The 12,344-nt window shown below is 39.2% G+C and overlaps 1 protein-coding gene across 2 annotated transcripts in view; it reads right to left on the bottom strand.

Annotated features, from left to right (window-relative positions):
* Nucleotides 1-228: 228 nt before the first annotated feature.
* The window catches only part of rab27b (RAB27B, member RAS oncogene family), a 73,887-nt gene continuing 61,771 nt past the window's right edge, over nucleotides 229-12,344 (bottom strand). For both annotated transcript variants that reach the window (XM_038733892.1, XM_038733893.1), the window contains exons 3-6: nucleotides 11,184-11,272; nucleotides 7,069-7,172; nucleotides 6,634-6,757; nucleotides 229-5,921 (exon numbers count right to left, since the gene is read on the bottom strand). In XM_038733892.1, the coding sequence (XP_038589820.1) occupies nucleotides 5,735-5,921; nucleotides 6,634-6,757; nucleotides 7,069-7,172; nucleotides 11,184-11,272 (504 nt within the window). In that variant the 3' untranslated portion in view covers nucleotides 229-5,734. The remainder of the gene's footprint in view (nucleotides 5,922-6,633; nucleotides 6,758-7,068; nucleotides 7,173-11,183; nucleotides 11,273-12,344) is intronic.

Raw genomic sequence — 12,344 nt, 5'->3', positions numbered from 1 at the left:
GTAGTTATTAAACCCATAACATTACCAGGGAGTCCTTGGGCGAAATATTAATATTCATAATTTGGATTAAAAATCATACATAGAAATGCTACATTAACATAAACATCAAACATTGTAACATTGTAGATAAGGAAAATCATATGGAAAAGCATAATAGGTCTCCTTTAAGCAATTTAATTTTACCAAAACCAAAGCAGACACTTCTGGAAGTAAAATAAACCCACAGCATAAAACAAACACATAGATTTATTTGCAGCTCTGACATCAGAAACATTAAACGCATCACAGGTCATTTCATTCTCATTGTGTCAAACATGCTGACAGTGCAACAAACCCAACAAACACACAGCCATTGATACACACGGTGAAAACTGAAGAAACGTGTACAAACCGCAGGCATCAGAGAGAATTCACACACAGAGGATTTCCAAAAATAAAAGCTCTTAGAGGTACTTGGATTAAATAATTGTTTTGATATATCGGGCACAAAAACAACATCATGACTTCTGGTCGCTTATGCCTCTGCTTTGTAATCTATAATCAATAATGCTTTGAAATATTAAGTAGCTCACAAACTTTACAGAGGATCAGACAGAAAAGTTAATAACAGGCACAACATGACTCTTCAAACAGTGTAAACTTTGAAAGTGAATTAAAAAACTAGCAAAACCATTTAAGACTTATGAAAGAGAAGCTTGAAGAAAACATGATGCAAAAGGGCACAAGAAGACAAAAATATTCTTAAAATTTCAATAACATTTGTTTGCTCTTGGTGGGAACTGTTTGGCTTCTGTAAATATCATCACAGAGTACGGTCTAGACCTGCTCTTTTATGAAAAGCGCTCTGAGATAACTTATGTTGTGATTTGGCACTATATAAACAAAATTGAAATTTTACATAGAAAATATGAGCAACTTAAGAAGAAAGGTTCAGATAAAAGCTGACAAAATGGTTCTGAAGATTGTCATAATTAAAAGCAATTGGTTCTACGTGTGAAGGAAAAAGGTTGTCCATCTAGAGGTGAGGCAATCTGGAATCTGGACTCAAATACTCAACACAACCACCTGTTGATTCTTTTTATGAGCAAAGTTTTTCATCTTGCTTTATTTGATCTGGAGTGTTAGGTCGATCTTAAATATTAATTTCCGTGTTTAATCTTTTTGTGTCAATGCAAAATCAATAAATTAAGATTAAAATAGAATCAAATTAAAATAAAAAAACATTTTGCAGCAATTGAATCCAAATTTGTTTTCTGTGATCAATAAAGGTGCATTACAGAGAAATCAAAGCCATAATTGAAATGTTTCACCAAACATTTACCAAAAACATGTAGATTTTTCGAGAACTGAGAAAAAGTTATACACTTGATTATTGGCTTTAACGAAATGAACACTTGGTAAACTTTTTAAAAGACTTTTAGAGACATTTTAAAGCTGCTCTATCTTTATAGTAACAATCTATTGTGTAATATGAACGGTGACACTCCTTGTGAACCCACAGAGAATTATGCAGCACAATACAGAGCATTTTAGCCTCTTTTAGCATATTGATTTGGTTTTTTGGCACATTTAGTGTATGATTAAGTTCTTCAACCCCCTTTCCAGCAGCAGCAGGCAGCTGGGTTTTTTCTTTTCAGCAAACAAGCTTTCATAAACTCACTGTACACCACCTGTCCAGCACCAGACAACAGACAGACAAAGAATGGAACATCTAGCAGCTAGGGAGTTGGTGGAGACCAAAGCAGAACTAAAATGATAGTAAATATCGTAATTAGATTTTTCAGATTGACACAAACAAAATGTTACTGTGTCTGCAGCGGTTTACTTTCACGTTCAACAATTTTATAAGGTGTCAGCTTGTTCCACTGTCCCCAAGTGGTCAAAAAAGTTCAGTTACTGCAGTGTTAACTATCTTTAAAGGTCTTAAAGATACAATTCCGCTGAAATATCACTTGCTTAACAGTAACAGGACATTAACGAAAGTTAGAACAAAGGAAATACACAAAATAAAAATAATCCCTTTGTTAAGAGGATTTCAGTAGGCTGCTTCTGTAAGTGTTTGGAAATATGTAAACCGTACATTATCATTACATGATATACTATTAGACCAAAATTAATTACAGATTGGACCAAAAGTAGTAAGCAGATGATCAGCTGCAACAAATCTATAGAGATACAGTGTTTTCTGGGAACATTATCACAATAATGCAGCCAGGGGAGTAACCAGGGGAGAATGTTACAATGTGAGCCATCTCCTTATGTCTTTATAATCCCCAAATAAATGTTCTGATAAATTAAAACAGCAATGGGTGTTTAATATGGCACTGAGATCAGCTGTTGGCAGACGACTCTGCTTGGCTTTTGAACAAATTAAGAACACACAAAATAAAAACACATTCTGTGTGTGTGTATGTGAAGGCAGTTGTTTTCTGAGTGAACAGCAGAATGAGGTTTACGTTTAAAAACAAACAGTTGTTTGTGACATTTCCTTTTTTTATTTGGCAAACTGGCATATTTAATATACTGTAGGTGACAACAAGGTGATGCCAAAGCTCTATGACCATTTAACTACGGATTTTTAATGGAGCACAACAACAAATAATTTGGCAGCCACAGGTTTCACTTATACTTTGAAAACCAACCTGCAGTAATCCTAAAATTATGCAGCTGTGAGTTGGGACTGCTATGTAAACCCTCCCCTTGGCTCACTGAAGGATGAAGTAAGGACTTAGCTGCCAGCAGGTGGCAAGCAAATAGACAATTTCACTTGTTTCTGGTGCACCTCAACTGGGCTAAAGAAAAAGTAAGGCAGATCAAGGTGTTACTTGATGTTAGGAAAATTATTGAGTTGCACTTTAAACAAAAGAGTTCATCTCAGAAGATCATCTGATTTTTGACATTGAAATAGACTGTTAGTAAGTTTATGTCTAAAAGACTTCGAAATACAGATGTTTCTTGTTGTGCTCACGCATAGCATCGTGGTACATATCACACAGCACTCAGTTGACTTCAGTTTCATTAAAACATGATTTCATTAGGTTTTCTGCACCAGCAACTTTTTAAATGGTCAGTTATCCAATGAAAAAAAATTGTTAAGCAACAAAACACAACAAAAAGTTGATCCACAGTATCTTCAAGTGTTGAACTAAAAAAGTCAAGTTCATAACAAAGGTAAAAAAGCCTTAAACAACTTCTACTATTCCTCTTCAAGCGCTTATAATAGTGTGTTTTCTTTATGTTAAAGACGCATTGTGTTGCTAGAGTTGTAATTTTTGGGTTAATTTGACAAGTAAGAGCACTACTGCAATAAAAAATGCAAATGCAGTTGAGACAATTTTCTCTTGACAGACCTGAAACTTAAAAAAAGAAGGTGTATGACATATAAAGAATATAACAAAAATATGACAACAGAAATAATAATCATGTTTTACATTTCTTTTAATATAAATAATTGGTCTAACAACATTGGTCATGTATGGGGCCTTAAAGCAATATTTCACTTTGCCTGATAATCTGTTATAAAGAGATAAGAGGTCAACATCTGAAAGCTGCCCCGAAAAACTGACGTCACCTAACTGACATTTGGAGTTTTTTCCGATCTTAAGGTTAGGGCAAATAATGATGCTGATTAGATATAATTATCCTCTCCACTCACAAATTAATTTAACTTTTTAAATGCATTTATACTGACTTAAAACCAGTGTTTGTTCTATTTCTAAAACAGCCATTGTCTTTTTTAGGCTATTGATTAGCATCATTTCATTTTCTGTAAATATTAGCAAATTGCGGTGACATTGCATCCTCTTATCTCTGACTTATCTCAAACTCCCACAGAGATTAAACTCTGTTCCACTACAGTGGAATAAAGCTTTAAAAGCCAAGGCAGTAGATCAGTGTGGACCAATACATCTATCCTGATCTGGGACACTCTACTAATGATGTACAATGTAGGCTTTTTTTCTCCATTGCACATGTGTCATGCTGTACCCATATTTGTCCTACAATATGAATGGTATATTATATGCAAATCTGTAGTCAGCCAAGTCTGGCACCATTATGGAGGACTAATGAGAGTCAGCTGTACAATAGCAAAGTATAAAAAAACTGGGCTTCTAACAGAAAGCTAGCTGAAGCACTGTTGTGTCTGCTAATCTGTTCAGTCCAAAGTAGAACTGGGAAATAAAAACAGTATATATACTTAGCAAAATTACAATCACAATTCAGTGTTACTACCGTAATGTAAAAGTATCCAGATTATTCAAACAATGTTACTCCTAATCAATCACATGGCAGTCTAAACAGCAAAAAAAGGACAGCATGGTAGGTTACGTTAGCTTAACTTACCGCATGCTTTTGTTTTGGAATCAAAGGTCAGATAGAAAGACAGAATTCAGAGAAAATTTTAAAGTAGGTGAGGACTGATACTACGAGGTATAGGCTACTGATATGTTTTTCTCAATTTGAGTTGTTTACATATAAAAGCTACTGAAACACTGCAATTTTTCTTTACTCCAAAAAACTCATCAGCCGCTTTTGTTAATATTAGCACATTTAGCCACTGCTAAAGATGGAAGGTTGCTACACGTTCTCCTAATATCAAGGCAGTCTCACCACAAATCTTACATTTATCAAGGTTGTTGATCCAAAATATGAATACTCTCTATCAGGTGGCCATAAGCAGAATAATCTACCCTGACCTGTTTTTAGTTACGAAAAATAATGTACTCCGCCTTGGGTTGGTTTGTTTATTGTTAGGAATATAAAGTTTAATATAGGTCCAATATTTATCTGCCCAGCTCATTGTGGATTAAGCTATTATTCCATATCCTAAAATTAGCTATAGAAGCTAAAAAGCTGACATTGGCTTGACAATAAAAATCAATCACTGATTAATCTGAATCAGAAAGAGATACCATGGTAGACCTCCAACAACTACAACACAATTTGTTGCATTTCTAGCAAAATTCCAAACAAAACAGCTTCAAACACTGAAAAATCACCATATGTGGCCAATAAGGATACAGCATCAAAAACAGTGTGAAACGGGGGGGGGGGGGGGGGGGGGGGGGGGGGAAGAAAAAAGCGGTCACGCAGTTGCTCAGCCCGGCCCTGGAGGAAAAGTTTCAGGAGAGGAGATGACTTAATTTACACAGACACAGCCTGGTGTTAAACTCTTAATGGCCCCGAATAGGCTGTCATCCAGTGACAGCCTAAACAGGAAGCAAAATCTTTCCCTTGTGTTCAAAGTGATAAACAAATCATACTTTAAAGAGTAAAAATGTAACATCTCTTTTTGTCTGTTTAGATCTATTCAAATTATTCAAACCACTTGCAAGTGGAGAAATTGGGAGTGTTCAGAGCTTTATTCCCAGGCTGCATGTTTTAAACGAGGCACATTATTTGTCTGACAGTGGTGAAACTGTCCCCTCCTGTTTTAATTTCCTCAAAGGTTGACACGTTGACACTGTAATACCTTAAATATCCACCAGAGGGGGACAGGGTTGTTTAATTGCCAAAGTGGCAGACCCTTTGGGAGGAGAAGGAAGCATAAAGGGAGGAAGAGAATGAAAAGAGGAGCCGAAGGTAGTTAAAGGTTACTCTTGAAGAGAAGAGTGTGAACAGAAGTAGATTAAGAAACATGCAATCAAAGATGACAGAGAAGGTAAAAGAAGGAGGGAATGTGCTGAGTAGAAAGGACAGACGACTGAGGTCGTTTCCTGAATCGCCTTGTGATCTAGCATGCACATTTCTTCTCATTGAGCTGCGCGTCGGCAAGCTTTGTGGCCCCGTTCCCATTGGCTGGCTCGGCGGGCGGTTTGTCAACGCACTGCTCCATCCTTTTCATGACCAGGTCCAACAACGTTATCACCGCCTTGTCCACCTCCACTCCTGTCGCTGCACTTGTCTCAAAGTACGGGATCCTGTGAGCAGCAACAACAGTAGAATGTTTTAGCAAATTACACTAAGACTGTTTTGCAAATAATTCCATCAATTTTTAGATGAATTTCAATTGGACTCGGTGAATCACTTGCTTATAGAGCCAGTCGGGCCACTGTCTAACCTCCCACACCTTTAATTCTGAAGATCAGAGCTGTATCTTTCACCGTTAACACATCCTGAGCGCTCCTCCACATTTTCCCCCCTTAATCTGTGAACAAAGACTGCCACATTGATCCCTTCCATTTACTCAGTTGAGCAATTAGCCCGCACAGATTTCCAAATCAATATTTTGTGTGCGGCTGAAGAAGCTTTGTCTAGCAAGGACTAGCAAGGACTAGCAGGTTTAGGGTTCTCGTCAATGAGATAACAGTGAGTTTTCTAAACATTCTCTGCTCATGCACATGATTTTAATGTAGCTATGATAATTAACTTTTTTAAATTTGACTAACTGAGGTCACAGCACACTGAAATAATCTTTACTGAAACCAATGGCTGCCTGCGAGTCAGAAAATCTATTTACAGTATAAACTGATGGATGGTTTGGAAAATGATCAGCAATAGTGCATGCAATCCATGTTTGTTGAAGCATTGACAAGCATTATGTTCACTCCTTCCAATATTCTTAATATTCCAGTAATCCCGACTCCAAATAAAATACATGCACTGAATACTGTACATGAAATTCAAACTTACCCGTATTTATCAGCCAGCTCCTTGGCCTGTTTCTCCTGAACCTCCCGCTGGTCGGCCAGGTCCGCCTTGTTTCCTACCAACACAATATCTGGATTCTCACAGTAGGCATTGGCCTGTAGTTGGCCTGAAAATGAATACAAATAAAAAAACAAATGAGAAAAGCGAATGTAATAAAGAAAAACTGTCTCTTTGCATACGTGAATGTGTGACAGGGACAGAGAAAAATTGTTTAGCCCACTGCGTTTTATTTCATGCTTTTTTCAGATAAACTTCATTGGGCATAAAAATATTCATTTATGTGCAAATATAATAAACTTGTCCCTTGTACAGTTTTTGGCCACTGGTGGCACTGTAGAGTAATTTTTGATAGCATAATCAGAAGATGAAGGCTAAAAGAACACAATGTGTAAAGAAAATGTGACGTTAACAACATACTCATCCAGTTTCTGACGTTGAGGAAGCTCTGCTGGCTGGTGAGATCAAACATCAGCAGGAACCCCATGGCGTCCCTGAAGAATGCCGTGGTCAGGCTGCGGAACCTGGAACACACCGCAGAAAAAGCTGAGTGTCTGAAGTTGCAGTTCCTCTAATGGTGCTGCAGGAAAACTCACAATATAGAAGCAAAGAAAAGAAAAACAACTAATTTTTCTGTAGGAATATGAAATTAATTTATTATTTCTACTAGAGGGTCTGGTCAGAATAGTTCACTTCTTATAATGATTTTCCAAGTGATGATTTTGAACATGAGGATATTAAGGCAGAAAGGCCACAAACAACGGTATGTTAGAGATGGCAGAGATTTCAGCTCTTCACTTGACGATGATTGGACCATGATTGGCTTCCAAACTGATGTCACAAAATCATTGTTGCACTCAGATTTAAGGTGATCGCAGGAAACTTTCTACCTTCAGTAGATGAATGTGAAAACAGTCCATAAAGAGTAAAGAATCATTATTAGAGAGTCATTATTCTGCACAGTAAAGCTCAACATCTAAGTAAAGTAACGATCAGCGATAATTGGAGGGGGACTACTTTTCAGCTTAAAGCTGCAATAATAATAATAGTTTTATAATAAAAATGACATATTTTCATGTGTTTGTGAACAGGCTCACTCATAGTGAGGAACCCACAGAGAATTACACTGCTCAAAAAAATAAAGGGAATACTTAAACAACACAATGTAACTCCAAGTCAATCACACTCCTGTGAAATCAAACTGTCCACTTAGGAAGCAACACTGATTGACAATCAATTTCACACGCTGTTGTGCAAATGGAATAGACAACAGGTGGAAATTATAGGCAATTAGCAAGACACCCCCAATAAAGGAGTGGTTCTGCAGGTGGTGACCACAGACCACTTCTCAGTTCCTATGCTTCCTGGCTGATGTTTTGGTCACTTTTGAATGCTGGCGGTGCTTTCACTCTAGTGGTAACATGAGATAGAGTCTACAACCCACACAAGTGGCTCAGGTAGTGCAGCTCATCCAGGATGGCACATCAATGTGACAGGCCAGTACATCAGGAGACGTGGAGGAGGCCGTAGGAGGGCAACAACCCAGCAGCAGGACCGCTACCTCCGCCTTTGTGCAAGGAGGAACAGGAGGAGCACTGCCAGAGCCCTGCAAAATGACCTCCAGCAGGCCACAAACGGTCAGAAAACGACTCCATGAGGGTGGTATGAGGGCCCGACGTCCACAGGTGGGGGTTGTGCTTACAGCCCAACACCGTGCAGGATGAGAACACCAAGATTGGCAAATTCGCCACTGGCGCCCTGTGCTCTTCACAGATGAAAGCAGGTTCACACTGAGCACATGTGACAGATGTGACAGAGTCTGGAGACGCTGTGGAGAACGTTCTGCTGCCTGCAACATCCTCCAGCATGATCGGTTTGGCGGTGGGTCAGTAATGGTGTGGGGTGGCATTTCTTTGGGGGGCCGCACAGCCCTCCATGTGCTCGCCAGAGGTAGCCTGACTGCCATTAGGTACCGAGATGAGATCCTCAGACCCCTTGTGAGACCATATGCTGGTGCGGTTGGCCCTGGGTTCCTCTTAATGCAACACAATGCTAGACCTCATGTGGCTGGAGTGTGTCAGCAGTTCCTGCAAGAGGAAGGCATTGATGCTGTCCAGGAGTTGGCGGATGCTTTAGTCCAGGTCTGGGAGGAGATCCCTCAGGAGACCATCCGCCACCTCATCAGGAGCATGCCCAGGCGTTGTAGGGAGGTCATACAGGCACGTGGAGGCCACACACACTACTGAGCCTCATTTTGACTTGTTTTAAGGACATTACATCAAAGCTGGATCGGCCTGTAGTGTGGTTTTCCACTTTGATTTTGAGTGTGACTCCAAATCCAGACCTCCATGGGTTGATAAATTTGATTTCCCATGATAGTTTTTGTGTGACTTTGTTGTAAGCACATTCAACTATGTAAAGAAAGGAGTATTTAATGAGATTATTTCATTCATTCAGATCTAGGATGTGTTATTTTAGTGTTCCCTTTATTTTTTTGAACAGAGTATCATCCGACTGCAGTTTCGCAAGAGTTGTTTCCAGCAGGCTACTATTTCCAGAGAAAAGCTCTAAAAAAACCCACTGCATGCTACCTGCTCAGCACCACCCAGCAGACAGACACAGTTAAGACACCAGAGGCTAACACAGTGGAGCATTAATCATCTGAAGATGTAGATATTTTTCTCAGAAGTTAGTGGTGACACCAAAACAGAGCTAAAAGGAGGGAACATTGGACTCATAGACACAGCATTCAGAAACACAACAAAATGAATAACAATGTTGCTCTGTGTTTACAGGATTTGTACATTGGCAACTGTTGTCATAACAAGTTTGCCACATAAACAAAAAATCTGTATTGTGTTTATAGCTTGTTTCCACCCGCCCGAAGTGTAATCTGTTACTGTATGTTTAAAAGACCTTCCTATGTTTTACAGACAGAGAAACTATGACTATGGTTCTATGCAGAACAGTGTCTGCTTATTATACCTGCTTTTTGTATGACTGATAAAACTGAATTCTCTCACAAAGAGAATAATGCTTAGCTGTGACTGGCTACAAAGGGTACATGTTGTGTGCTGCCATTTGAATGCACAACAGTTAGTAATGGGAGTTCCCCAGTTAATTTGTATTTTCTGTGGCATGCTGGGCTTCTGGGTGTGATAGCAGCGAGGAACATAATTCTGTGTAAACATTACTGATGAAGCTTGATGAGCAAATATGTAACATGCAAACAATCAGGATAAAGCATCAGCTATCAAAGGTGTATCTAGAGCAAACAGTGTGACAAACTGATCACACAGGTGGAATGATGACTGGGTGCTCGACTAAATCACAAAGATCAGTTTGTGAAAATAGAAATTGTTCCGTGACGCTGAGCTGAAAAAAATGAAGTTAAAATGATGTAACAAACACTGACTCATCCTGCAGTGAGTCACCAGATCGAGGCAAGGTCCATTTAAAGACCACACAAACACTGACACATACAGTACTGACATGACTGACACATACTGTGTATACAGGCAAGAAGGCACATAGACACACATACACACACACAATCAGAGATACTGTTCTGTTGTTTCTCCCTCGAACCATCCAGTGTAATGATACCTGCTCAATTTCAGCAATGAGCTTTATCACATTAAAGTCTTTAAGAATGAAGTGAAAGGCATCTTCTACTTAGTTTCAAGCTAAATCCAACAAGTCAAGACGCTTTACAGCACAAGCAAGACACAATGTGGGACGAGTCAGGAGTGTTGGATTTCCACCTCATGGACGGCGGTGATATCATCATCATCTTCCCATTCCTGGACCCTTCCATCGGCAACCATACCGAGGAACATCTGCACTTCGTCAATTGCCGTGGTTTTGTGGTCTTGCAAAATGGCAGGTTTGTGCAGGATGTCCCTCAGGTGACGAGTCTAGTGACCACTCCCTCTGACCAGTAAGTGGTGTGCAGTATTTTAACTCCAGCAAACTGAGGCTTTTTGAAGACCCTTTTCTTTCTCTCTCTTGCCCGTCATTCACCGGTCTTGTGCAGAGTTTTGCATGTATTCCGTGCTGCCGACAACTTCACGCAAGCCGCAGTTCCTCGTGTCTATTTCAAGTAGCCGGCTATTGAAAAACCATAAAATATTCTTTGTGTGGCTTATCAACAGTGATAAATGATCTGAAATCCCGCGAGATGCGGACACCTCGGCACAACACCAGTGAAGCCGGGGCTTTGTCTCTTCACCAAGTGTTCCTCTTCTGCAACACGCTACGCCTACATATGCGCACTGACAACCCAGGGTTAGGGTTTAGCACTTTAAAAACATTTATTTTAACATTTAACATTTTATTCTTTTTACATGTTTATTTACAGCATTAAATGTTGAAATTTATATTGTAATAGGCTGTATATTAACTTATTGGGAGACAACTGGTAGTTCTATTTAAAATCAGACAAAATCTTGGACAACATCTAGTGGTCATTAGGAGAGGATATTAGCAAGAAATGTGTGTAATAAAAAACTGTCTGACTGGGAGAAGCAGCGCACCTCTCCTGTCCAGCTGTGTCCCACAACTGAAGGTGAACCTTGAAGGTTTTCCCTGCGGTCGTGCCATTGGGGTTGGATGCGGTGTACACCTGAGGAGGAAGAAACACTAGTTTAGTTTTTATCCATCAGATACAATAAACACATCTGTGTTGATGACTCCTCAATGGAGGAAGACCCATTTTAGACTTAAAACCAGCAAAAAACTATTAAATCCTATTAACTCTTTGCACAAAAACCTATACCTTGTACAATCAAAGAGGAAAATGTCTGAAGAATGCACATTGTGAAACAAGTTGTATGACCAGGCAAGGGCGAAGACCCGTGTTAACATCGGCAAGGTGTTTCAATGCTCGACAGTTCAGCAATGTTAGCATTGCTGTTTCACACAAACGATAGGTCAGTACTGTCTTATCCGTTTGCTAAGGTTTGTGATAGCTGATACCAACTGGTTAGCTTTGTTAGCTTTGCCGCAGCATTACTGGCTAAGAGTAGTTACATTATTTGCTTTGTGTTTGTTTTATGACAGTATTTGTCCGTGAAGACCTAAAAATACAAGTTATGTAATGTTGCGAAATGTTACCGGAGGCATTAAGTTCCTTGTTTGCTTTGCATCTGATACAAACATATTGTGACTCGTCAGTCACTGTGCTTTTGTAAAAACAATTTCAAATAACTCTCGCTAGTTTTTTACTGATGATGTTTGTTTAATGTTCGTTACTGTTGAAGTTACTAGCGGTAATCCTACCACAACATACAATATATTTCATGGCTTAGACTTTGGCTAAGAAAAGTATTTTGCTTCAATACATACTATATTTAAATATTGACAGGCTTGTTGTCACACTTTCTACAGTTCTGCAAAAAACATGCCACCTTATTAAGGCTAACTTGCCCTGACCAGCAGACATGCAAGTCTAGTCTATCCTACCTGCTGGGTGACTAATGCTAAAAAATCCAGCTGTCTGCAGATATCAGGCTGATGAAACACAAACAGCAAAAGCAGATGAATCATATTGCCCAGCCCTAAAAGCAAAGACACTTTCCTGGTAAATTGTAATTGTAAGGTGAATGGTGTAATTCAACTCTTTCCCTGGCGACGAAGATTGTTCGTGTGAGTTTCCACAGTTGTAAAATCCTTCTACATAGTATTAAACAGCTGTG

This window comes from Micropterus salmoides, unplaced genomic scaffold (genome assembly GCF_014851395.1).
Source record: "Micropterus salmoides isolate LMB-PRFRI ecotype aquatic unplaced genomic scaffold, ASM1485139v1 Ms_hic_scaffold_20, whole genome shotgun sequence".
Lineage (NCBI taxonomy): Eukaryota > Metazoa > Chordata > Actinopteri > Centrarchiformes > Centrarchidae > Micropterus > Micropterus salmoides.
This window is presented reverse-complemented; position numbering and strand designations above follow the sequence as displayed.